This window comes from Lepidochelys kempii, chromosome 14 (genome assembly GCF_965140285.1).
Source record: "Lepidochelys kempii isolate rLepKem1 chromosome 14, rLepKem1.hap1, whole genome shotgun sequence".
Taxonomy (NCBI): domain Eukaryota; kingdom Metazoa; phylum Chordata; order Testudines; family Cheloniidae; genus Lepidochelys; species Lepidochelys kempii.
In genome coordinates this window covers 35,516,350-35,543,937 of record NC_136393.1, presented here as the reverse complement: position 1 = coordinate 35,543,937, position 27,588 = coordinate 35,516,350, and the positions used below count along the sequence as shown (strand labels likewise).

The window sequence follows — 27,588 nt, the reverse complement described above, 5'->3', positions numbered from 1 at the left end:
GAAGTATGTGGATAAATTGGAGAGAATCCAGGGAAGGGCAACAAAAATGATTAGGGGACTGGAACACATGACTTATGAGGAGAGGCTGAGGGAGCTGGGATTGTTTAGTCTGCAGAAGAGAAGAATGAGGGGGGATTTGATAGCTGCTTTCAACTACCTGAAAGGGGGTTCCAAGGAGGATGGCTCTAGACTGTTCTCAATGGTAGCATATGACAGAACGAGGAGTAATGGTCTCAAGTTGCAGTGGGGGAGGTTTAGATTGGATATTAGGAAAAACTTTTTCACTATGAGGGTGGTGAAACACTGGAATGCGTTACCTAGGGAGGTGGTAGAATCTCCTTCCTTAGAGGTTTTTAAGGTCAGGCTTGACAAAGCCCTGGCTGGGATGATTTAACTGGGAATTGGTCCTGCTTCGAGCAGGGGGTTGGACTAGATGACCTTCTGGGGTCCCTTCCAACCCTGATATTCTATGATTCTATGACTACAGCTCCCATCATACACCACGGGCACAAGACTACAGCTCCCATCATGCATCAGGGTAGGGGGAAAGACGATAACATCGAACTCCAGCATGGATAAATGCTGTAACTCCCATGATGCCCCTGTGAGAGCCAAGGTGCCCTTGGGCCGTGAGCTGGAGACGCGAAAACCCGTCAGGCCCTGCGCGCAGGACTCTATTTCCCGTTATGCACCGGGCCACACTATCTCGACTATCGGCCGGAGAGCGCCCACGGCGCATGCGCGCTCCTTCCGCGCTTGTGGAGTTGGTGGTGTGACGCCATCTTGTCACGGTCTCAGCCAGCGGTGTGTAAGCGCTGGGGGAGGAGGGGTCTGTCTCTTAAAGGGGACACGGCCCCAGAGTGGGCCCTCCCCTCCTCGGGGTAAGCTCAAGGATAGGGGTGAAGGGCTCGGGGGTACGGAGCGGGGCCCGGTGCTGCCCCAACGCCCATATCCCGCGCTGTGCCCCGACGGGCCCACTTTAAGGTACCACGGCGGAAAAAACGCAAGAGGCAGTTGGGGAGGGGTGAAGCAAAGGGGGATTAGCGCGCGCCCCCACCTCTCGCTACACAACGGCCACTCCTGCCGCGCGCCTCGCTCTAATTGGCCAGAGGCGTCCGGCGGGAAGCGCGGCTTGAGGGAAGGGGAGGGTGATCCGGGCCGTGGGGATAGAGGAGAGGGCCCTGGTGGAAGAGGGCAGGAGCAGGGCTCTGACGGGGCAGAGGCGGGGTTGAGGGAAAGGGGCGGGGCTATGGTGGTGGGGGCGGGGTGGTGGGTGGAGCTGGGGCGGGGCTCTGTTGAGAGGAACAGGGGCGGGTCTGAGAAGGGGAGGGGCGGGGCTGATGAATACTGGAGGGACTATGGTGATGGGGGGGGTTGAGGGAAAGGGGATGGGCTGTAATGGGTGGGTCAGGATGGGTCGAAGGAATAGGGGTGGGGCGGTGGGCGGAGCTGAGGAGGGGCTTTGGTGGGAGGGACCGGGCAGCAGTGAGGGGCCATGGAGGGGGGAGGGCAGCCAGTGTGGGGTGGCAGCTCTAGGGCTGTATGGTTCATGGGCAGCCCAGGGCCGATGTGGCTCACTGCCCCCTGTATCTGTCTCAGTGTACCTGGTGCAGGATAGGTGTGGGGCCTGGCCCTGGGTTTGTTCAGGGAATGTTACTGGGGCAGGCTGGAGTGGGGCATTGGGTACCACTGTCCCCCATGTGAGAAGGGCAGGGCACAGTGGGTCCCAGGGATGCATTGCGGGGAGCAGAAAGTCAAGGGCACTGAAAAAGGAACAAACAGATCGATTTACTCCTTTGGTGGGAAAGGGGTTGGGTATTATTGATTAAACTGATTACTTTTAGACAAACTAATAGAGCAGGAGAGGGAAGAGGCCTTTGAGAATGTCTCTGGGAGGCTTGTCCGCCACACCCCTTATCCCCCTGGACCCTAACGATGTGATAGTCCCTTTTCCTTCCCACCCTCAGACCCTTTTCTTCTTGGGATATTCCCCTTGCCTTTTCCTGACTTACCCATCTCACCCCCCACACTATTTCTTTTGTTGGGTACAGTCTTTACTAGTTGAGTTCTCAAATGCTTTCCTCACCCCCAGTAATGCCCTAGTTGGACTCACTGTCCTCTGTATCTGTCTCAGTGTGCCTCCCACTGCACCACGGACAGGATCTCTGCCCCACTCCCTCTGTGCAGCCCCAAGGGGTTTGCAGCTCACTCCCTCGTCTCTTTCTCCCCACTCCCAGGTGGGCAGCATCCTTAGTGGGAGGATGGAGCAGAGGCGGCAGGGCCGCCAGCAGGCCTCTGAGTGTATCCGCAAACAGAAGCGCAAGGAGCTGGACGCCCGGCGCAGCAAGTGCCGCATCCGCATCGGGGGCCACCTGGAGCAGTGGTGCCGGCTCAAGGAGCAGCTGGGATTCTCCCTGCACTCCCAGCTGGCCAAGTACCTGATCGACCGGTGAGGAGTGAGAGGGAGGGATGAGAGTACTGGTCCCACAGCAGGGGCCAGGATGTGGGAGATAGGTCCTATGGGAGGAGAAGGAAGTGGAGGGGGGGCTCTGTAGAATGGACATAGGAGACCCTTGATTTCTTTCACAGTCCACCTCCCACACACCTTCCCCTAACAGGGCCGACCCTCCTCACAGCCTCCATTTCCCCACAGAGCCCCTTGTGCATCCCTCCCAGAACCTCACAGGTTCCTGCTGTCCCAATCATGCCCCCACCAATTACCCTGACAAGCTCCAATATGTCCTTTCCCGCAATTTCCCCCATTGCACCCTAACTGGCGTCTGACCTTGATGCCTGTCCCATGTGGTGGTTGAGATTTTGGGGTGGGCTGATGGAGGTCATGGAGCAGGTTCCCTTTTGTCTTCTGGGTGGATGGGCTCAGCCAGGGGGTGCAGGATCTGTGTTTTCAGGGTTCCCTCCCTGCCCCTCGCTGTTCACTCACTATCTCACCTTCTGTCCCCACCTCTCTCTGCTGCAGGTACACTTCACAGGGCTGCGTCCTGAGTGCAGGTAGGCACCTCTCCTGCCCAAATGGGGTCTCTGTGACTCTGCACGCACTTCTCCTTGTGGGGAGGGGTATGCAGCTTTGAGTGTCCTTCTAAAAAGGGAGGTGCAGTGGGGGAATCCCCCCTTTAGTGACAGTCATGTCAGGGAGAAGGATTACATGGTGGGGGTAGACTGTGCTTCAGCCCCAGTGGTGCTGGGTTATATGACTGGGCATGATGGGGGGATCACCTTGTGTTTGGGGCACTAACTCTCTATACCCCCTTGTGGCTCAAGTCTGTGGTTTAGCAGTAGCACCTAGTGGCTCAAGTCTGGGTTGGCAGCAGGGGAACCTAGACCCACCGCTCCACTTGGTTTTGACCCTGGGGCTGGTAATTCAAGGGTATCACTAAGTCTGCTCCCTAGGTTTCTTCCTCCAGTGCCCCCTGCCTCTCTAGAGCCCCAGTGAGGGCCTGGTTATTGACTTGCAACACGTACTCAACTGCAAGGGGTCCGGAGATTCCTCACCCTCACTCTGCTGTCTCTCTGATGGTGGCCTGCAGCTCCATATTGAGGTCTTCTTCAGGCAGTATGGAACTCCTGCTGTATCCCTGTAGGAGCTACCAGGGAAGGTCTGCTCCCTTGCACTGACCACCCAGGCTGAGCTGTGCAGTGCCCTTTCAAGCTCCATGTGCATTGTGAGCACACCCAACAGATGAAGCTGGGTGGAGCCTCCAGGGCCCACAGATGGTCCTTAACCCTCTGTTCCCCAGCATAGGGTTTGTACATCCCATCACAGGGGGTTAGAGTTAATTAGGGGGGTGGTGCTCTGGCGCCCTGTCATGGAGTTCAGAGTACAATCCAGACCAGTAAGAGGTTGTGTCCCACTTGCCCTGCAACCTGGGTGTCCTACAGTGCTTTGCAGCATAGATGCCGACTCCGTGGGAGCTCCGGGGCTGGAGCACCCATGGGGAAAAAATTAGTGGGTGCTCTGCACCCACCGGCAGCCAAGCTCCCCTCCCCTCCCCACCCCACCTCCACCTCCTGAGCATGCCTGCATCCCTGCTCCACCTACCTCGTAGCACTTGCTGGCACAAAACAGCTGTTTTGCAGCATAACAAGCTCTAGGAGGGAGGGGGAGGAGGCGGGGAAGAAGCGGGCCAGGGCAGGGATTTGAGGAAGGGGTTGGAATGGGGGTGGGGCAGGGGTGGAGTCGGGGCGAGGCTGGGGGCAGAGTGGTGTTGGGCGCCTATGCTTTGCAGTGCACAGCCTGGGATGCTCACAGCCACCCTACAAGCATGCCCTGTAGTAGAAAAAGGGATCCGCTCCGGCCCCTGGTTTGGAGCAGGTGCCCCATCCTTCCTTATGGCATATGAGTGCAGCATGACCACTAGCTCCGTTTGCTTCTGATCAGCTGCTGAAAGACCTCACTGTGCATACAGCTCTTTTGATTGCTTCTTGGTGAGCTCAGCATCTGCTTCTTTTCTCCTACTGCCTTTTCTGCTTGTGACTCATCTTTATGCTTTCCTTTGTTCTATTTCCTTCCCTGAAATAAACAGAAAATAATAAAACAGTAACCTTTCTTTGACTTTCCCCAGCCTTTTCACCTGAAAAATACTTAAAACTATTCTACTAGTGCTTGGAGTGCAAACCTCAGTTAAAATAGCAAGCTGTGTATAAATCTTATTTCGCCTACTCCACTGTCAAAGGGTTGGGTGTGATCCAGACCAGTAAGGGGTTGTGTCACCGCTTGTCCTGCAACCCTGGGTCCTGTACAGTGCTTTGCTGCTGCATCCCATGGCCTGGGATGCTCACAGCCAGCCTACAAGTATGCAGTTACACCCTGAGTGTCTGTGTGCTAGACAGCCTGGGTTCAGCAACTCTGACCCCAGCAGCGAGTCTACAGCCCTACTTTGTCTTCCACCAGTCTTGGTTACAACCAGCAAGTTGAGCCCAACACTCTCCCATTCCTGAATTTTCCCAAAACTATGTGCTCTGCAATGTCCAGCCCTCTCCTGGACAGTTCAGAGAAATAATGGTCAGCTTATTCCTTTAAAGAGACAAAAGTACATCACAGTTTATTAACCAGGATAAATAAACTCTTCCCTGCAAACAGCACTGAGTTGGTTTATAATAAAAATCAAACAAGTTTATTAGCAGGACATAGGTTAAGTGATGCCAAGTGAAAGGAATAAAGTTAGAAAGGGAAATAAGCAAATAAAAGTGAAAACATGGATTGAAAAGTCTAAAACTGAATCTAGCAAGGGACAGGCTTTGTTCAAAATGTTTTTTCTCACCAAGCTTCCTTCTTCAAAGCCGTGGTTCACTTTCCCTCAGTCAGGACCTTCCACAGAAGTACAAGATATTGGCTTTCCTTGTCTCCCTAGGTGAAAGATCTTTGCCTAAGCAGGTTTCTCGCTTATACTCAGTTTCCAGAGACTTCAACCCCTCCCTTGGTTGAAGGGCCCATCTTTCTCAGCTTGTAAGAGTTCTGTTCCCTTGTGTCTGTCTAGTGATGGGATGCCAGGCATGGCTTCTCTCTTTGATTATATCTTCCAAAGTTCAATGACTTTGTGTCAAGAGGCAGAGTGACCTCACAGTGTTCTTTCCATCCTGTGGACTTCCCATCCCCCTGCTGATTTCTATGTAAATAGGGCTTCCATTGTTTTTGGTCACAGCTTGCTTAATTTCACTCTAAACAGGTAGACAGCTACCTTAGCTCCTGTCTGGATGGGGACCTGTTTCTCCCTGTTTGACCACAGACTTTAAAGCATGATATCATTAAGTATCCATATTTTCTCATATTGTGTTTATACATACATTTCACAATGATATTACCAGTGTGTTACTAGCTTTTAGAAAAGACCTCACTCTATGCACTTTTAACAAATTTAATAATTTTAATAAGAAAATGTTGAAGTAAAAAGAAGATTCTGGTTATCAGGGAATAAGGTACAGATTATCAAGGGGTGCGAAATTCGGTTTAGGAAATGGGTGGCGTAAGGAATACATAATCTGCAATCTCCCCGATTTGGGGTAAAAGTTTAACGGGTCAAAATACAGACATTGAGATATGGGGTATGTTGTTCATATAATGGCTATGTTCAGGTATGGAGTATAATGAGTGGATACGATGATGAGAATGGATTTACCCTCATTTGGTGGGATTTAATGTTCAGTGAGTTTATGGTTCCAGTTCATATGGTCTAATGGAAAAAGTCTCTCAGTCCCTTTCCCATAGTTGATGCATGATGTCGTACTGGCTCACACCTCCTGGTACTGTCGGTAAAATTGTGTACAATCAGTTGATTCAATTGCTTATCACTTGAGGTTCAAACACCCCCAACCCCACCTTTATAGATCAGTGAACTTGGCAATATATTTTTTGAAAAGTAAAACCCGGACCAAGCTTCTCTCTCCTGCTTGGGCATAGACCCCATGCTGTCTCTTCCCCCACTTGTTGGCTTGATAGCTTTGGGTATTTGATATGTAAATGGACCTTCATTGTCTCTCACTGACTAAATTGGTTAGTCTCTAAGGTGCCACAAGTACTCCTTTTCTCTTTGCGAATACAGACTAACACGGCTGTTACTCTGAAACCTGTTCAGAGAAGCAAACACATTCCTTTGTCTAGGGCAGACCTATTTACAGCTCCCCCTGACATGTCTCATTTAAACATACTTTAGTCACAATTCTAGTCTATATCCATAACTCTTAATACACATCGCGTCCATACATCACACAAGAATATTAGTGATCAGTGAGTTATTAGTTTTCAAATGATACCTCATAAGGCATATGTTGTACAAAGGTTATTCCAGTAGTGTGCAGTGTATGAATACAGGTTTCAGAGTAACAGCCGTGTTAGTCTGTATTCGCAAAAAGAAAAGGAGTACTTGTGGCACCTTAGAGACTAACCAATTTATTTGAGCATGAGCTTTCGTGAGCTACAGCTCACTTCATCGGCTGCATACCGTGGAAACTGCAGCAGACTTTATATACACACAGAGAATATGAAACAATACCTCCTCCCACCCCACTGTCCTGCTGGTAATAGCTTATCTAAAATGATCATCAAGTTGGGCCATTTCCAGTACAAATCCAGGTTTTCTCACCCTCCACCCCCCCACACACAAATTCACTGTCCTGCTGGTAATAGCCCATCCAAAGTGACAACTCTCTACACAATGTGCATGATAATCAAGTTGGGCCATTTCCTGCACAAATCCAGGTTCTCTCACCCCCTCACCCCCCTCCAAAAAACACACACACAAACTCACTATCCTGCTGGTAATAGCTCATCCAAAGTGACCACTCTCCCTACAGTGTGCATGATAATCAAAGTGGGCCATTTCCAGCACAAATTCAGGTTTTCTCACCCCCCCACCCCCATACACACACAAACTCACTCTCCTGCTGGTAATAGCTCATCCAAAGTGACCACTCTCCCTACAATGTGCATGGTAATCAAGGTGGGCCATGTCCAGCACAAATCCAGGCTTTCTCACACACACCCCCAAGTCATTATGCAAGGTAGCCTATTTCCCCTTGTTTTTTCCTACCCCCCCCCCCCCGATGTTCTGGTTTAACTTGGATTTAAACTTGGAGAGTGGTCAGTTTGGATGAGCTATTGCCAGCAGGAGAGTGAGTTTGTGTGTGTGTGTGTGTGTCCCTGGGGGGGGGAACGGGGGTGTGTGAGAGAGCCTGGATTTGTGCTGGACATGGCCCACCTTGATTATCATGCACATTGTAGGGAGAGTGGTCACTTTGGATGAGCTATTACCAGCAGGACAGTGGGGTGGGAGGAGGTATTGTTTCATATTCTCTGTGTATATATAAAGTCTGCTGCAGTTTCCACGGTATACATCCGATGAAGTGAGCTGTAGCTCATGAAAGCTCATGCTCAAATAAATTGGTTAGTCTCTAAGGTGCCACAAGTACTCCGTTTCTTTGTATGAATATAGGGGTGCTTAGAGTCACATGACCAGGAAGTTGGGTTATTGGGGAGGAGGGGTTGGTGCTGTGGCTCCCTTAGGGGTAGGATTATATGGAGAGGTTGGGGTAAATGTTGGGGTGGTGCAGTGTCCCCCATGGGTTCTTGGGTTATAGGCAGGAATAGACAGGTTATATGGTGCTAGGGGAACCCTGTGGTTTACATGTGGTTTCCCTCTCTCTCCCCCAGGGCAGGGTGGCTCAGATCCCAGCGCCCTCCCCACGGATGCCCTGCAGCGCCTGGTCGTCCTGTCTCATGTTCACAGCCAGGAGTGCAGCTTTATCCCCAATGTGAAGACCCCCTCACCAGGAGACAAAGGAGCCCCAGGAAGTCTAGTGTGGGAGTGCATGGCTGGACACACCTTCTCCTGGGGCCCCCCTGCACCGGAAGAGCAGCCACCGGGAGGTAGCTCACAGCCCGACAAAGCCACTTCCCAACGCAAGGAAAGAGGAGCCAGCTCAGGGCCCAGCCCACCACCTTCCCCAGTTACCAGCCGCAGGCGCTCGCTCCGCAGGGCAGCACTTGCCCAGGACTCCTCTGGGAAGGTGGTTAAGGTGGAGCCCAACCCCCTTGGGAACAGTGCAGTGGTGGAGAGAATGGCAGCTCCATCATCTACCAGCAGCATGGACCACGGTGGAGAGCTAGGAGAAGGGAACACAGACACTGACGCAGGTGAGGGAGTGAGCAGGACCCCCCCTGTTCCCGGATCCCCATGCAAGCATGTGGTGGCACAATGGATGCAGCTGACCAGTCTTCTCTTTCCCAGGGCCCCACAACCTTCTCCTCCTGTCCAGCCAAAACTGGGATTCCTCCTCCCTCTCTCCACTGGTCCTTGATTTCTTTTGCCCCGTTGACTCCAAACCCCCATGGCACTCCCAGCCAGGTTAGCTGACTCCCCCCGTACATTGGAAATACAAGTTCAGATAGCCCTTCCTCGACCCTACATCACCCCCTCCCTATCTGAAAGTGATCAGCTGGACCCTGTTAAGCAAACGAGCAACCCATGAGTCTTAGCTCCATCCATAGTGATGATAGGGATCCTGTAATAATAACCACCCTCCTCTAAACTAGTCCCTATCCCCCTACATTTGCCCCCACCCCTGGACAGTACAGGAGCCTGACACCAGACCCTGACCATCAGTCAGCAGATTCAGGCCCCTTTGAGTCAAGAGGAGAAATGAGTTAAAGAGGCAGGGACCCACTTTGCCAGACCCCAACACCCAAATGTTCCCATCATTGGCATCCCAGGCCCCATCACATTACAGCTTCAGGACTAACCATTTACCCTAAAACCAGGCTGAAGCCTTGGACGGTTCAGAGATTTAAGTCAGTTACAGAGACAAGGGTGGGTCACTGAGTCCCGGGGCCCCGTTCCAGGAATGTGGGTAGGTCTCCTTTTTGTTACGTCTTTTAACTGTGTTGTAACCGATCAGGTCACTGGCTTGAAGTGAGGATGTGGCCTTAGTGAAAGCACCCAGCGTGTCCCTGCTATTCATGGGGAGAGAGGCAGGTCTTTTTAGTGACAAGGGCCCAAGTTCCATGGAGAACTTTTCAGATCCACATCTGTCCTGGGAGTGAATTGGGAGCCAGGGCAGGCATCCTATGCTATTCACGCTGCTGACCTAGTTGGCAGGTGTATCCTGCTTTCTGTGAAGCTTTCAAATGTAGTCGTCCAGCTTGCAGGTCCCGAGGGGAGGGTTGGCTGTGGGTGTCCCCCAGCTGTGGAGAAACAAGGGCAGATGTCCAGCCAAGCACATCTGAGGTGCTGGAACACAGAAACTGCCAGAACAGATAAGACATGGGTCCATCTAGCTCTTTATTCCTCAGTGACCAGTATCAGGTGCTTCATAGGAGGGACAAGAAACCCTCTATTGGACAATTATGGAACAACTTGTTTATAGTTTCTTCCTAGTCCCCTTTCTCTGGCCTGTTAGTGGTTGGTTTATACCCTGAATGAGGATTTAGTTCCCTTCCTCGGGGCCTTCTCACTTCGCATTCCTCTCTCCTCCCAAACCCTTCCTGCAACCTCTCTCCCACAACTGCACCTTCCTTCCCCGTCCCTTCTCTGCAGATCTCAACTTCATGGTTCCATTTCACCCTTCAACTGACTGCACCTAGTTTCTCTCCCCACAGCTCCCCTGGCAGAGGCAGAGGCTGGCATGGAAGGGATAGAGCCGGAGAGGTGAGTGACGGTGGCTCTTCTCATCATATGTCCCTGGTGCTCACCTATCCCCTGTGCGTATGCTCCCGGGACTAGAGAGGAGCTGTCCTGTATCCCCAGCAGTGCAATGACCCAGAGTCACTCCCGTCTGACAACATCCGGTATGAAATTAACTTTTGAGTTCTCAAGCCAGTTCCCAGTGGGACAGTCTTACCCCATCCCTATTATTACACATCCCTATTATTACACCTATTATTACGCATCAGCGCTGTTGTGAACAGCTTCAGCAGAGAGACCAGTGACTGACAGGGACATGTAGACAGGATGGCCATCAGGCTGTGAGGAGAGATGGTGGGATCAGGACCCACAGAGCCCTCAGAGATTTCCCCGTCAGAGCCATGGCTCAGGGAGATGCGCTTCCGTCCAACCTCCTCTCTTGACATCTGATTCTTGCAGTGCACCAGGATTGGAGGATAAACCAGAGGAGGTGCCTGACCCCAAAGAGGAAGAGGAGGAGGATGAAGACTTCACCGAAGAAGATGACCTCACTTACACGGATGACCTGCGCGATAAGAATTACCACCCCTCGTTGGACAGGTAAGGGATGCTAGAGCTGGGATGGGAGGGAGCTGACTGCACTGCTCTCTGAAGGGCTGCCAGGCTGGACCGAAGTCTTGCACTTTACAAAGAGTCTGTGTATGTTCTGACGTAATTCCACAGCCCTGGTCTTCTGTCCCTTCACCTTCCATGGCCCTTTAACAATTAACCCAGGAACCCACAGGGCGCGTACAGAACAAGGTGTCTCTCTCCGTAGCTTTTCCTGGATCCCTGCCCTTTCCCACCTGCTCCCTGCTTTGTGGTTGCCAACACTTTGCTAGTATAATTAAGGCCTCACTCTGATTTCACAGGTAGCTGTGGTACCCCGGGATGCTCCTAAACACCACTGCTGAGCGCTCCTAATTCTCGTTGTATGAGTGAGATCAGAATCCGGCCCTGGAATTGTAAATTCCCCAGGGCAGGGACCTTATTTTCATTACTGGTAAGAGGAGGGGAAGGGATTTGCCCACTGCAATGTCAGAGGGTAGATGGCCCTTTGAAGGCTCAGGGACCAGCCCAGCTCTGACAGGCTCCACAGTGAGGAATGAGGCACCTCAGGTTCACCCGAGGGAACTGGAGGCAGTTAATTAGGCAGGGAAGCACCTGGGCATGATAAAAAAAATTAAGGACCTCAGTTAGAAGGGGAGTTCCCGAGAGGAAAGGCAGCTGCTAGAGAGCCGCCCTCTAGCAGGCTGGTGAACTGCTAACACTCCAAAGAAAGAGAAGCATGGCAAGCCTACAGGCAGGTGGTAGCAGCAAGGGGCTGACAAAGACTGATTCTAGCTGATCCAAACGGGCCCCGAGCTGAACCCAGTGAGTTGGGCTGGCCTGGGCTCCCCTGCATACTCCAGCCAGGGGCTTATGGAGAAGAAGGTTCTAAACGCAGGAGACCTAGGGCTGAGTAACGCCTACTAGAGCCATGGAACTTCTGACTCCCCTTCACCCTGAAGGGGCCAGAGACTGCTGAGGATCTGGCCAGGAAAAGTCAGGTTGTAACAAGGACTTGACAAACACAGAGTTGGGTGTGATAGCATCAGGGGGTGGAGCCAAGTTGGTTTAGCTCCCCACCTTTCCACAAGGGGGATCTGATCAACAAAGGCCCCTGATTTCACCCACACAGTGAGTCAGTTTCAGAGCTAGGAACAGAACCCAGCTGTTCTGCCACCCAGTCTTGTACCTTAACCACAATCCCATCCTTCCTCCCAAGCTTCCTTGTGACTTTGTCCTGATATTGGAAACGAGAGACCCATTTGTTAAACATACTCTGCAGAGGGAAGGCTGCTCTGACAAATCTAACCCTAACTGTTGTGTGACTAAACTCTCAGCTCTAACCTGACGTGAACGTGGAATAATACATTGATTCCTTTAGCACTGGCTTGAAGGAGATGCTTTTAGTCTATGTGCCTCTCCTTGAGTGGCATTGGGTTGCTTTTCCTCTGTTTCCCATGTCTAGCTTCACCTGCCATTAGAGAGCCCCCTCTCACAGGTTGTAACCAGTTGCTATGTCCATCTTGTCCATCCAGTGACTCAGAGCTGAAAAGAGAACAAAGCCAGAACAAGAGCCGCAAGAGACCCGTGAAGGGTACGCAGCTGCCTACCGAGGCGAGTCCAGCCAACGGCAGCCCCTCTGAGGAGAAGGCGGTGCAATCCAGGTGAGGGGGAAGACAGGCAGAGGGCCAATCCAGGTGAAGAGGGAGAGCCTGAGCACATAGGGAGAGGAGAAAGGAAGGCGAGAAGTGGGTGAGTGAGAAGGAAGGGGTTGAGATCAGTTTGTCTATCTCAACTCGATCATCCAAGTGGCTTTGGGCCCATCTGAGAAGTGACTGCATTTCGCAACCCCAAAGTTTTCGAATGCTGGCTAACCTAAAGGCCCGAGGGCGTGTGTGGGGCTGTCCTGTGCTCTGAAACTACAGACCCCTGACAATAGCAGTCAGACCAAACCGCAGCCAATTCCCAGCGCAGAGCTGTCTACTACACCACGCTGGGTGTCTCAGGCCTGGTCTACACTTAAAATGTAGATCAACATGGGTACATCGCTCAGGGGTGTGAAACTTGTCTCACCCCTAAGCGCCATAGCTATGCCGGCTTAGCCCCTGATTAGATGCAGCTAAGTGGATGGACGAATGCTTCTGTATACCTAGCCAGTGCTGCTCACGGAGGATGCTTAGCCACTGTGATGGGAGCCATGTGAGGACCTGAGCAAAGTCCGTTGACATTAATAGAAATTCTTTCCATTGACTTCAATGGTAATAGAGCCAGTAATGAAACTAGGGGACAGCGAGGGAGACAAGCGTACTAGTGTCTGGGTAGTCAGAGAGAATATAGTACGGCTGAAGTTTGCCCATGTCACAGCTCCATTCAATGCAGGTGGAGCTGTCATGGAACCAGTTGCAGCTCCCTGATCCTGCGCCGTCTGCCCTCTGCATGACTTAGAGAAGCTCCTAAACTGCTCTAACTCATACCACTGGCATAAGATCCCTAACATTAATGGAGGATTGATATATCAAAGCTCTCCCTACAGCACCAGAGAGTGCAGGGAGGGTTCCACAGGAGCCATCCCTCCCTGGAGAGAGTTCCACTGACACAAAGGGATTTCTCCTCTGGCCATGTGGGGCCAGAACATGGCCTCTGTGTTGCCCAAGTGGTACAAAGTGGCCATAGTGTACTGCACTATCCTGCTCACCAGGGAAGAGGCGAATGGCTAAATAGGGCTTCAGTGTATAAGTAGTTACTTCTGGGGGAATTTTGCACCAAAATATTAAAAATTCTGTGCACAGTATTTTAAAATTCTGCATATTTTATTTGTCAAAGTAATACAATGTAATCGTGCCAGTTTCAGTTATTGTGGTAATTTATTTCAAATACCCGTAAGCAAGTATGTCTGTAACAATACAGACAACAACAACAAAAAGATTCAGGAAATGTTTTTTGACAAATAGATTCTCTACCGGGCATATTAATACAGAACTTTGATCATAATTCATTTAAACTACAATACAGAAATGTATTTTCCCACATCATTGAGAAGCAGTACAAAGGCTTGGGGATTTCAGGGGTAATGAAGGAGCTGAGGGAGAGGGAGGTAATTGCTGGGAAGGAGCCTGGAAGTGAATCTGGAGGGTTGGTGGATGTGGGTGGGAGAAGTATGGAACAGATTTTTTTGCGGGGTGGGGATTGTTGGGGAACCTCCCCCATGCCTCTCCCATTCAGTCAGGCATATCTGCTGCCTCTGTCTCCATGTGTCCCTGCATCCCCACTCCCCATTCAGCCATTCATTTCTGCATATGTCCCCATGTGGCCCTGCACCCTTCCTCCCCCCCGTCTCCATGTGGCCCTGCACCCCCACTCCTATTCGGTCCTGGGCTCAAAGTTGTCACCCCACTAGCTCCTTTGCTCCCACCCCAGACTGTCCCCCTCCACTATCCCTCCGGAACGTCAGTCTGTGTGACCCACCTTAACAACACCATGTGTCCCACTCTGCCCCCCTCCATATCCCGTGCCTCCTCACCTGGCACAGCACTGTGAGGAGGGCAGCCTCTGTCTTCTCCCTCTCCATGGCTGGTTGCTCTGACCCATGAGTTAGCTGTCCTCTCTTCTGGCATCACATCAGCCCCTAGTGCGTGAAAAGTGTAATTGCAGTTTCCTTTCACTTCCCCATCAGAATCAATTTTTCTACAGGGGGAAAAAATATCTCCGGGAGGCATTAATTCTGCACTTGAGCAGTGGCTCAGAATTCCCCCAGGAGTAAACTAATGCTGTAGTTTTCATAAGGTTCCATCACACAATGATAATAAATATTCAGCAGTGTAGTGTCTGGTTCTCTGCACTGAAGCTGCTAGTGTGAATTTGTAATACTTTTATGCAGAAAATGATGTATGCATTAGCGTATTGTTTCTTAGATTATAAAGCCAGAAGGGACCATTGTGATCATCTAGTCTGACCTCTTGCATAATGCTGGCCACTGGACTTCCCTGAGTTAATTCTTGTGTGCACAAGAGCAGATCTTTTAAAAAAATATCCAATCTTGATTTAAAAATTGCCAGTGATGGAGAATCCACCACAACCCTTGGGAAGTTGTTCCAAAGGTTAATTACCCTCATTGTTAAAAATGTGCCTTATTAATAATCTGTATTTGTCTAGCTTCAATTTCCAGCTTTTGGATCTTGTTATACCTTTGTCTGTTAGATTGAAGAGCCCTCTGTTATTACATTTCTAGATAAATGATGCTGAAAATTTGCTCATTGCTGAGAAGATGTGTTGGTTTCAGTACTATGATGTTGATAGTTGAGTTAATCTCTGAAGATCCAAGGAAGCCAAGTTAAGCTTGGGTGGGTGCTGGAAACTGCTTGGGGTGACTGAGCCTAATGCAACCTTCACTGAAGTGAGAGGAATGACTTGCAATAAATCACTGCGAGTTGGGTCAGGTCCTTAGTGAATGATTAGGCTCCAAGTCACCAAAGTATTTAAAAGTCAGTACTGCCGATCTCAAGTGTACAGAAGTAATGAGTAACATCTCAAAAATCATGAATATTTGATTTGAGTGGTTTGGGGGTTTTTTGGATTTTTCTAATAATAAATTATAGGTTCTTTAAATTTCTCTTCTGGTTTCTGAGCCTTTAAGTCACCCTCAGGACACATTTTCAACGTGTTTTTTTTCCAAACGTGAGGGCTAGAAACTTTCATTGTATCTAAATAAACGCTGGTGGTCGCTTGACTCTGGGAGCTGGGGCTTTAAGAAAAACACCAAATATCACAAGACTCTCAGTAAAATCACAAGGGCTGACAATGGTGCCTGTGCTTACACACACGGATAGTCCCATAGAAGTCAATGGGCCTACTTATATGCCTAAAAAGTAGCATATGCTTAAGTCTCTTCTTGAACTGCGGCCTTACATAACACCAGGGAATTAATTATAGACCCTAACTCTTTCCTTCCAGACTTTCTAATGTTTTTATTACACAGGAAGGTATAAAAGCATTTCCTTTGGAATTAGCTGAATTAAGTGTGAACAGTCTTCCATTCTCAACTATCTCTTCACGATTATATGTTTTTGTGGGAATTATGGGAGAAAGAAGCCCCAAAATATAAACCCAAACAGATACCAAGTAAGTATTAACATGCACAGTAAAGGATCTTCTGCCTTTTTCATTTCTAGATGTTTTTGTGACTTCAGTTCTATACTGAAAGTCTATTAATGTCTGTTTTACAGGGGCTGTGAAACTAAGTAACAGTTTGCTACCAGTAGAGAACAAGTTCTGGAGGCATTAATCGAAACACAACAGAAAATCATGGTAAATTATATATTTAATTTGCGCTGCCCCTTCCTCTCCCTGCAGCATTTTAATTTTACCATTAGAGGTACACCATCTACTCAAAAATCATGCTTGTGTCTGAAAACTTTCAAAATCACTGGAAATAAAAATATTATTTCCCTCTAAATCTTTCTTTTCCCTTCAGTTTCTTTACTTTGTGCATTTGAGAGCACTCTGTTGATCGTCTTTTAGGGCCAGATTTTCAAAGGTGTGTAAGTGCTTAGTGGGATTTCAAACGTGCCTAATTAAATAGGATAGATATCAGACTCCCACTGAAATCAAATGTAGAGCACCTGAACTTTTCACACATTTTAAAGATTGACTGAACTTGTTTGTGGTGTCCCTTTAAGGTTTAAAGGAAGTAATGGTTTTGATCAAATAAGTTACACATTGATGTGTGGTTTTTGCTGTAGCCATTATGATACCAGCAGCTAGGGACATGGAGACAGAAAAAAAAAATATCAGAGGAGCAAGAGAAAGCTCATCAAGAGCACGTCGCATACTGGAGTGTGTGTTCCTTCGCAGATGACTCTCATCTCTTTCTGTAAGTACCGTCATCCCAATCTGATGACAATACCTGTGTGCAATATACAGTATTGCAAAGCGTTGAGCAGCCTCAGCTTGCACTTGCAAAGTAAGCTGCATAGCCTGCATCTTACATAGTGAACATGGCAGATCGTCCGTGATTTTTAACATCTGTTTTCTTCACCAAAATGACAATTTTGCTATTTTCTAACTTCTTTCTCTTTTCAGGACATTCCATCACAGACCAACAACAACAAAAGCGAAGTGGCTGCAAGATTTAAGAACATTTTAAATTAGATCAAACTTGTGACAGGGTCGGGCCAGATGGCTACAGGATAGTAATAAAAGGCAGCTATATCAGCCCCAGGTTAAGTAGGTCCCTTTTCCCTGGGTAAGGTAACAGGGAAGGTTGCAGAACAATTAGGAACCTTCTGGAGACAATTAAGACAGACTGGCTGATTAGAATAGATTCATAGATACTAAGGTCAGAAGAGACCATTATGATCATCTCATCTGACCTCCTGCACAACGCAGGCCACAGAATCTCACCCAACCACTCCTGCAGCCAATCAAGAAGCTGCTAGAATCAATTAAGGCAGGCTAATCAGGGCACCTTTGTTTTTAAAAGGAGCTCACTTCAGTTTGTGGTGTGCATGTGAGGAGCTGGGAGCAAGAGGCGTTAGGAGCTGAGAGTGATAACGCGGACTGTTGGAGGACTGAGGAGTACAAGCATTATCAGACACCAGGAGGAAGGTCCTATGGTGAGGATAAAGAAGGTGCTGGGAGAAGGCCATGGGGAAGTAGCCCGGAGAGTTTTAGCTGTCACACAGCTGTTCCAGGAGGCACTCTAGACAGCTGCATTCCACAGGGCCCTGGGCTGGAACTCGGAGTAGAGGGTGGGCCTCCAAACCTCCAAACTCCAGGTCAGACACAGGAGGAGTTGATCTGGACTGTGGATTCACGAAAACGCCCAAACTGAGGGCTGCCGTGAAGCTCCAAGGGGAACAAATCTGCCAATAAGCACAATACCCACCAAAGTAGAGGAGGAACTTTGTCACAGTATATGTGACCAAACTTTCTCTGTGTTTAAAAATATTAGATTAATGGGATTACGACTGTATCCTTCTCTCTTAACTGTATTATACCTTTTTGCAATACAGTGTGTTTAAAGACTTTTTATTGTTGGTAAATAATAACATTTAATCATGTTTGTAACATAGGATCATTGTATTTACTTGTAGTTATTTTGTGCGGTGAGGAGTACGTATATGAGATAACTGTCAAACAGTACAGAAATAAAATCATTTTCTGTCATATTTAATGTCCAGAGTGGATTTTTCTGAAGGTTTTTAGTGCTTTTTATTTTTATCGTGCAAATGATGGACTTATTCAAGAGCAGCTTGGTTCTACTGACCTAGTCAAGTTTTAGTATCATTTCATTATTATTTGTATTACCGTAGTGCCTAGAAACCCTAGGATGACTGCATTCAGGGGGTGTCCTACCAAATACATCCACACTGCATTGCAGGTCTTAAATTTTCTGTTTACATCTCTATTACAAGCCATCAGAGCTTTGAAATTGTAGAGTGATGCTTTCTCCTTCGGTCTTATTGTTTTGTCCATCTTGTTACTTGAATTAAAAACTGGGAAATATGATACCAAAAAAGCCATTAGGTTATGCCAAATGTTCATCAGGGGCTCGGGAGCTTCTGAGTCCTCTTGAAAAACTGACCACTAAGGCCTAATTTTCAGAAGCACTGAGCACTTGAGATTCTAGTTGAAAGTCAGGGGAGCAAGCTGTTCTCATCTCCTCTGGAAATCCATGACCATGAGTGCTCAGAAGTCAGGCAAAGGTTAAAGGCTGCATATGTAACCTCAATTCTGCCCTCTTGTGAAATAATGTTCCAATGTAGTCTATTAACTGTAGGAACACATGCTATTTCTAAATATAGCATTGTACAGTTTCTTTTTCCTTGCCATGTTAGACACACACATGTAGGATCTTGCGATGTGTAATAGTTTTTGTATGCCAGAAAAACTGAGGTTACTTATATAGAAATATGCTATCACAGAGACCCAAAGATGGTAACATTGTGCAAGTTGTCCTCTGCTTGCTTACTATCTGGTGAGTCTTGGAGCCTCTCACGGAGCAGGAAAGCACTGAGCCCTGCTGTATCTAGCACGCCTGTGGTATATTTAGGCTTGGAAAGATTAGATTGTTATTGTTTAATGTCAATAAACATCCATTTCATCATACATACACACAACCCAACAAAAAAAAATCCATTGAAAATTTACAGAAAGGCAAAGTACAAAGAATGCTGCCTGAGAACATTTTAGAGGTTGATTTAAAGCAATTTATATATTGTGGCATGATGTTGACTGTGTGTTTTTATAGTTACAGTAGAACCTCAAAGTTATGAACACCAGAGTTACAAACTGACCAGTCAATTAATCAGGCCCCAGTAGAGACAAAAAAAAAAAAGGGAAATACAGTGCAGTACTGTGTTAAATGTAAACTGTTAAAAAAAATAAAAGGAAAGCAGCATTTTTCTTCTGCATAGTAAAGTTTCAAAGGTGCATTAAGTCAATGTTCTCTTGTAAACTTTTGAGAGAACCATAACATTTTGTTCAGAGTTACGAACCATTTCAGAGTTACGTACAACCTCCGTTCCTGAGGTGTTCGTAACTTTGAGGTTCTACTGTATAAACCTTTAACTTTTGAACCCTAGTGACTCCAGCAGCCTGGGGGGTGAGCTGGACAGAGCCCTGTATCCTTTCGGCAGGGGTACCCTTTATCAGAAAGATAGGGGTGTGTACCCAGCCTACAACTAAAGCCTAGCAGTCTGTGGAAACAGCCAGGCCCCGACCCTCAAAGAAGTTTAGGTGCCTATTTCCCATTGATTTCAATGAGACTTAGGCATTTCAAGATCTTTGAGGATCTGAGCACTGGCCTCTACACTGACCTGACCTTCAAGACATGAAATTTGTAGTCCTGGGTCAAACTGGAGCTCTTCCCGGTGTCTGGCAGGCATCGCAGTGTCCATATGGGTGTCAGTGAGACTTGGAGGTCCAGGAAGATGCCAGAGCAATCTTAGGGTGGCCACCCTAAATTCTCCTTCCTGTAGGAGGAGGCTGGTAGCTGGAGATCCCTGCCCCAGAGAAGGCCAGGCAGCCTTCGTCTCCTATGCCTTCTCGCAATGACGGGAAGAGAGAGACGTTCATGGTGGAGATGGGGAAGGGTGTACAGAAAAGGAAAACACAGGACAGGGGAGAGGGAGACTACATGGGGAGAAAGGAGGAGGAGAGACACACCCCTCTGGGAGCACCCAATCAGTTTGTTTCTTCCTTTGCAGCCGCAAGAAGCGGGGACAGCTGAGCAACAAGGATGTGGCCCAGATCGGCCCCAAAAGAATCAGGTAGGAAGCTGGCCTGGAACCCTGGACATGACTCTGCTGGCTGCCCTGCCCTAGAGCCCTTATAGTAGCAGAGCTGGGCTGCAGACCAGTCCCTTGTATCCCTGCTCCCCACAGCTGGACTCCCCATTCCACTGAGCAGCCGGTGGTGCCTCCTGCAAAGGGAAGTAGTTGGGCAGGGGTAGGATCTCCCGCTCTGTCTGGATTGGCCTCTTGGTGGGGGTTGCAGCGCCATTCCAGTTGGACTTAGAGGTGAGGAAAAGCCCCATTAGCCCCAGAGCCACACACCAGGGGCTGCTTCCCACAGCCCATTACCTAACATACTTTTCAATGGCCCCAGTGATGTGCAGTCCTCTTGCCACTTGGTCTACTGTCCATTCCCCCTTGCAACCACCCCTCTCGTGTCCCTGCATAGGCTCACAGCCAGTGATACTCCCTGGTGTTTCTTGCATATCCACCACACCCATCGGTTGGCGTCTTCCACAGGGCATGCGACCCACCCCTTAGCGCCCCCAACCCACACACCTTCCCCGTTGCTAGTGGTGTGCTTTGTCCAACCTGTCCACCACTCCACCCCCAATACTTTGCACAGCTGACCAAGAGACCAGAGCAGATGGGCATAGATGGGGAAAAAAAGAGTTTGGAAAGGAGCTGGAGAGCCGGTGAGGCAGGGAGATGAAGGGGGCTTTATCCAGATGTCACAAGCTGCAGAGGAGAGGTGACGAAGGCAGCTGGTGAGCAGGGAAAGATCCAGGAAGGTGGCTGCAGCGGACATGGCTCTTGCCCATGCAGTGGGGAGATGGAGAGGAGAGGACAAGGGAGGGTTTGAGAACCGAGGGGCTGCTGAACTGCATCCTGGCTCCATCAATAACCTGCAAGATCCTCACCCCCTCCTCTCTGCAGGAAGGCAACCAAGCGCGAGATGCTCCTGTGCGACTTCGAGGGCTGCGGCAAGATCTTCTCCAACCGCCAGTACCTGAACGTGAGTGACACGGTGACCTGTGGGGAGGGGCACCTGACCCACCCCCAGCACCGCCTGGTCCCTGTTGGGATACGTGGCCTAAAACCATTATGGTATCAGCCCAGCTGTGGGCTTGACAATCAGCTCAGTGTGACCCATCGGTGAACATATGTTACGGGTCCCTCTCTGTGCCTGATCCACAGAGAACAGGAGTCTGCGATGGTTTTACCATAGTTCAATCTGTAGCTACTTATGCTTTTATTTCTGGACATCCCCGTTTCAATCCCCAGCTCAAATGGGAGCTGTCACATATGCCCCGGTCGCTCCCATCTGACTGGCTGTTCAGTGAAATGAGTCCGTGTGTCCTCAGTTCCCAGCAGGACAAGATTCTATATCAGAGCTAAGGCCCCAACCCAGAGCTGATCAACGTCCATGGTGAGATTCCCACTGATTGCAGTTGACTCTGGAACGTGATCCAGTTGGCCTCCTTTGCTGCAGCCTCCACAGACAGGCTGGGGGCTGAATGGGTCATAGAGTTATGGCTTCCCTCTGCTGTCCCACAGAGAGAGTTGAGTGGCACCAAGGAGACCCCCTGTACTGGGGCTGCTGGTCCAGCCCCAAAATCAAATCAAACATTCCCTCTGACTCCCAGTTCTGTGGTAGGGCGCTCAGTTAGGTATGAACCAGGGAGGATGGACTGTGGGGTCTCTGGGTGGCAGCTGTGACCCTACCCTCTGCTTCCCCCCCACCCCCAAATGGCAGCACCACAAGAAATACCAGCACGTGCACCAGAAGACCTTCACCTGCTCTGAGCCCAGCTGCGGCAAGTCCTTCAACTTCAAGAAACACCTGAAGGAGCACGAGAAGCTGCACAGCGGTCAGTATGCCTGAGCACAGGGGCTAAAGCCTCAAAGCACCTGCCTTTCTGCTACGGTGCTGGGCTCTCCCTCCCCTCAGCACGCACACAGCTCTCTCAGGGCCCCTCAATCCAGATCCACAGGGCTTTAGTCCAGTCCTGGGCTCCTACACACACACACAAACCCCTGCCAGTACCCCTCAATCCAGCCCCACTGCTGCCCTTCAGTCCCCGTCCTGAGCTCCTACACAATCATCTGCCAGATGCCCCTCAATTCCAGCCCCACAATCACAAAGGTCTGCTAATGCATTTCAATCCCAACCCACAGGCCCCCTGGTATTCCAGCCCTGGGTTGGGCCCCCTCCCCCTTTCGACCTTTGCCGATACTCCCCAGTCCTGATCCACAGCCCGCACTACTATTCTAGCCCTGGGTTTCCCTCCCACCCAGCCCCAGCTCTGCAGGTGCCTCTCAGTCATGCCCTACAAACAGCGCTGTTATTCTAGCCCCAGGAGCCACACCCAGTGCTGCTAATAATGCATCTCAGTCTGGACCCACAGAATCTTCTGCTGTCTGGTCCTGAGCTCCCCCTACACACACAATTCTGCCATTGCTCCTCAATCCCAACCTGCAGGTCCCACTGTCATTCCAGCCCTGGACTCACTACCAATATTTGCTCTGGCAACCCCTTGCTTTTTGCCCTTTGGACTACTGCCCTTCTCTCGTCCCTGCTTTTGCTTCCACCTGGGTAAAATGCCCTGCCCTACATCCTGCTGCCCAGTACAACCAGTAACCCAGTCTTCTCCCCGCTGCAGACAAACGGGATTACATCTGTGAGTACTGTGCCCGCCCCTTCCGCACCAGCAGCAACTTGATCATCCACAGACGCATCCACACGGGAGAGAAACCCATACAGTAAGTAGCAACCCCAACTGGCTTGCTCTGTGACTTGGGGTCTCTTCCTCTGTGCTGAGCTCTCTCTGTCCCTAAGAATTGCAGCACTGAGAGGCCAAAGGTGGAAATCCCTGATTAGGTGCCATCGATCCAGTTCTGGAGGATACAGTCCCTAGGGCTGTCCGGGCCCTCTTCCTAACTACACCCCAGACAAGGCCTCTCCCCCTCACCCTCTTGATGTCTACACCCATTAGATACTTGTAGACCAGAGGTTCCCAAAGTCCCCAAGCTGCAGCACCACTCCAACCCGGGCTCTGGGGAGAACATGGTGAGTCGCGGACAGAGGTACGGGCGGGGCACGATCCTCAGAAGTTTGGGGAGTAATGAATTAGCCTGTTGAACTCACTGCCACTCACTGAAGTTGCTGAGGCCAAAGGTTTAGTGAGATTCCAAAAAGGGATTGGACATTTATGTGGAAACAAGAATATTGAGAATAACCATAATGAACAATAGCAATTTTGGAAGGGAGATTAAACCTCCTGCTTCAGGTTTTAAGCCTGTTCTCCAGCCATTAGAGCCCGGGACCAGACCTAACTTGCAGGCCAGATTAGCCTACAATTCCTGTGTTCCTGTCTCCTCTATGCATCTGATTCCCTGCCCGGCTTTCTCCATACTCTCCTTTTGATCGCCTTCCCTACCCGCAGGTGTGAGATCTGTGGCTTCACCTGCCGTCAGAAGGCCTCCCTCAACTGGCACATGAAGAAGCATGACGCCGACTCCTTCTACCTGTTCTCCTGCGACATCTGTGGCAAGAAGTTTGAGAAGAAGGACAACGTCACCGCACACAAAAGCAAGAGCCATCCCGAGGTGACTGCCGGCCCGGCCCAGCCCACGCTGGAAATGCCAGCACCTAGCAACAGGGACACGCTATCCCTGCTCCCCAGCCTCACTGAGGAGACACCAACCAAGGACCACTCGGATGTGCTGTGCCCACTTGCCACAGAGAAGCTGGAGATCCCTGCACCGAGCCATTGCAAAATGGAGAAGGCAGAACGGCCGGTGTCCCCCATCGCAGCCTCTGCCGAGTAACAAGCCATGCTGAGCGGGATCCAGGTCTGACCAGCGCTTGGGGGCTGAACCACGGGGGATGTTGGCAGAGATGATCCCAGCAGGATCCTGCCTTCCAGCTGGACTCTGCTGAGAGTGGGACATAAAGCGCTTAGCAGAGGGGTGGGGATAATGACTGAACCATGGTTGGGGACTGCAGCAGAAGATCTGAAATCCTGTCCAGGTACTGAGAGTATGAGGACAGGGAGGCAAAGGCAGCCCTGCGCAGCCTCCCCACACCACAGTCAGTAGAGCACAGACTCTCCATGGGCCAAGAGGACTGACACCAGCACCTTCTCTGGAGCAAGGGGGCTCTGAAGAGAGATGCTGAGGTTCGCCCTCCTCAGGAACAGGGCTCGGCTTTGCTACTCTCAGCTTCAGGGCTTTGGACAAATCCTCAATAAAGAATTATTTTGTGTCATGCCTGGGATGGGGAGAGCACCTTCTCTGATGGGGCTGCTGGTTCTGCCAGCCTGGGCAGGGCAGGGTTGAGGGTAGGTGAGCCTGTCTTCATCCCAATGGCCACAGCTCCTGCTGCTGTTTCCCTGCCATTCTCCTGTGAAATTACCCCATCCCCGGTTGGTGCAGCTCCTCTGAGTGGAGGTTCAGCAGCCACCCCCCGTCCAGCTGCAGAAAAGCCTGCCTGTGTTGTGGTCTTTGCATTAGAGCAGAACCTTGGCATCCTAATGGAGACTGTGAGCCCATTGTGCTGAGAGCTGCAGGCATGCACTGTGAGAAAGTCTCTACCCTGAAGAGCTCCCAGTGTAAATAGACCAAACAGACAAAGGGCAGGAGACAGTAAGGATTCTGATCCCCTCTTTTCGCATGGGAGACCGAATCACAGACAGATTAAGGACCAGATCTTCAAGGGTACTTAGACTCCTAAAGTCTGTGGGTTTCAATGGGAGTTAGGTGCCTATCTGGGCCTAAGGGTAAGATTTTCAGTAACACCTTGGTCGCGCTGAACATCAATGTCTCCTAAGTCGCTTAAACACAGATCCTCAAAGGTATTTAGGCTCCTAGCGTCCACTGAAATCGTGAGAGTTAGGAGCCTAAATACCTCTGAGGTCTGAGTCTTAGGCATGTTTGAAAACTTTACCCCAGGGGACTTGCTCAAAGATTGCTTCTTAGGAAAGGGATAGATAAGAAGACAGAAAATATCATATTGCCTCTATAAATCCATGGTTTGCCCACATCTTGAATACTGCATGCAGATGTGGTCGCCCCCTCTCAAAAAAGATATATTGGAACTGGAAAAGGTACAGAAAAAAGCAACAAAAATGATTGGGGTATGGAACCGCTTCCGTATGAGAAGAGATTAATAAAAACTGGGACTATTCAGCTTGGAAAAGAAACGACTAAGAGGGGACGTGATATAGGTCTGTAAAATCATGATGGGTGTGGAGAAAGTAAATAAGGAAGTGTTTGTTACTTATAACACAAGAACTAGGGATCACCCAATGAAATTAATGTACAGCAGGTTTAAAACAAAAGGAAGTATTTCTTCACACAATGTACAGTCAACCTCTGGAACTCTTTGCCAGAGGATGTTGTGAAGGCCAAGACTATCACAGGGCTCAAAAAAGAACTAGATAAGTTCATAGAAGATAAGTCCTGCCAATGGCTATTAGCTAGGATGGGCAAGGATGGTGTCCCTAGCCTCTGTTTGCCAGAAGCTGGGAATGGGGGACAGGGGATGGATCACTTGGTGATTGCCCGTTCAGTTTATTTTTTCTGAAGCACCTGGTATTGGCCACTGTCGGAAGACAGGATACTGGGATAAATGGACCTTTGGTCAGACCCAGTATGGCTGTTGTTATATTCAGAAAGTCTGTGACTGATCCAGGAATTGAAACCAGGTCTCACCGCTTGCCTTCTGTTAACCACAATGCCCTTTTATTTTCTTCTTGGATCTGCTTCACTTATGTCACGGGAGAAGATTTCAAGTGATGGAGGCCCAGCTCCTCCAAGGTGTTTAGGTGCCTAACTCCCAATGGGATAACTACCTTACATATTAAGCAGGTTTTCGTTATGTGGAATCAGCAAAAGCTCTGACCCCACTTCTCAAGAAAATACCAGTCCCTGGAGATATGAGCCAGAGGGAAGGGAGGATTTTCCCAGCAAACGAAGCTTCAAAGTTGAAGATCTGACCTCAGTGTCTGCGTTGTAAAATGTCACCTCCCGTCAGTCGTAGTCTAGATGCACCCCGATCTCCCCGGGGTTCTCATTCAAGGCCAGAGGAGTAGCTGGGAGCTGAGAGCCCAGTACTGCCCTCGGTACAGCCCCACTGTCCCGATCCCTCCTTTGGCTTGAAACTGAACTTCCCATTCCCTCTCACCATTTTCCTGGCCACCCCTATGGCCCGGCTGTCCCAATCACCTACCTCCACCTCCTAGTAGTGACTCCCCTTGGCGCCGAGAACACAAGTATGAATCAAACCTCTTGGGGATATCAGGCAGGCTCTGCCATGCGTTTCCTCCGTGCATGGTCTTCTAGACCTTGGAGAGGACGAGCTTGGGGTGGGCTGTCTGTGGACAGAGTCACTTCTCCCCAAGAGAGAGCCATACATTAGCACTCAGGGCCTGTTCATGTCATGGAGAGGAAACCATTCCTCAGTGAGGGCTGGTCTACACTAGAAAGTTAGGTTGACTTACGTACGTTGCTCAGGGGTGTGAAAAATTCACGCTGAGAAACAAAGTTAAGCTCACCTAAGCCCTGGCATAGACAGAAGAATTCCTTCACAGAAGAACCTCTTCTGTCGCTGTACTTAGTGTCTACACTACTGCGTTGCAGCTGTGTCTCTGTAGCATTTCTAGTGTAAACATACCCTGAGTCTTCTGCAGGATACTCCTGCCTGAAGTCAGTGGGGTTTATGCCAGCAGAACTGGGTCTGCTTACCGGTCTTAGGGCTTATACAGCCCTCACATTGGACGCCTGACAATCATCCGTGGATTTTGTACCTACATGCACCCTATGAAGTAAGGACAGATTGGTAACTGAGACACAGGGTGGTAATAATGGTTATGGATAGGATTTTGTCATGGTAAAATTATGCCTAATTCGCAGCACAGTCTTGGTGAAAAATAGATCATTTCGAGCCATAGAAACAAAAATTTTTGTAATAAAGACTGATTGTGAACATAAATGTGCATTTATGAACAGTAAAATGTTTCTGTTAAACAAACGGTTTGCCTATGGAAACATTTACATGTGCCTGCTGTGGGCCTTGCTGCAGCTCATTAAGAGTTCGTTAATGCACTTTGATCTAGTCCTCTTTGACACTGGAGCAGATCAAAGTGCATTAACGAACTGTTCATTTTTTTAACAAGGCTTAATACAATTCTTTTTTTGTTTTTTTACCATTTTGACCAATAATATCAATGTTTATTTTTAAGCAATTTTTTTCCTGATTTTGATCCATTTAAATTTTTACAGCCTCTTACAGTTTGTATGGTAACTTCCACCTTCTCTATATGTATATATATTTATCTTCTTACTATATGTTCCATTCTATGCATCCGATGAAGTGGGCTGCATAGAAAGCTTATGCTCAAATAAATTTGTTAGTCTCTGAGGTGCCACAAGTCCTCATGTTCTTTTTGCGGATACAGACTAACACGGCTGCTACTCTGAAACCTGATATTATGCAAGGCACTGAATTTAGCCATATGGAATGGAAATCCATCAACTTCATGAAAAAACTCGTACAGATACAGACAGACATCATCTTCCTTTCCAAATGCAAACAGATGGACATCATACCAAAAGGACTAAAGGTAAAAAAT

At 49.3% G+C, this 27,588-nt stretch overlaps 1 protein-coding gene across 5 annotated transcripts; it reads left to right on the top strand.

Annotated features, from left to right (window-relative positions):
- Positions 1-696: 696 nt before the first annotated feature.
- ZNF692 (zinc finger protein 692) lies at positions 697-27,377 on the top strand. 5 transcript variants are annotated; one of them, XM_073311902.2, is made up of 12 exons: positions 697-804; positions 2,238-2,449; positions 2,978-3,009; positions 8,165-8,647; positions 10,094-10,157; positions 10,593-10,733; positions 12,257-12,385; positions 19,928-19,990; positions 20,891-20,969; positions 21,711-21,825; positions 22,618-22,717; positions 23,401-27,377. In XM_073311902.2, exons 2-12 carry the CDS (start codon positions 2,262-2,264, stop codon positions 23,783-23,785), a joined length of 1,779 nt encoding a protein of 592 aa, XP_073168003.1. In that variant the 5' UTR covers positions 697-804; positions 2,238-2,261; the 3' UTR covers positions 23,786-27,377. The 5 variants fall into 5 exon arrangements, with proteins under 5 accessions (XP_073168003.1, XP_073168001.1, XP_073168002.1 ...); XM_073311900.2 differs by having other exon boundaries at positions 759-881; XM_073311901.2 differs by having other exon boundaries at positions 759-984; positions 10,109-10,157.
- Positions 27,378-27,588: the final 211 nt, after the last annotated feature.

Excerpts from the sequence above, each read along its gene's own strand:
- ZNF692 (XM_073311902.2), top strand. The coding sequence starts at position 2,262 with ATGGAGCAGAGGCGGCAGGGCCGCCAGCAGGCCTCTGAGTGTATCCGC. Across the intron at positions 10,158-10,592 it reads GAAGGGATAGAGCCGGAGAG|TGCACCAGGATTGGAGGATA; the intron begins GTGAGTGACGGT and ends TGATTCTTGCAG. Across the intron at positions 21,826-22,617 it reads GCACGAGAAGCTGCACAGCG|ACAAACGGGATTACATCTGT; the intron begins GTCAGTATGCCT and ends TCCCCGCTGCAG.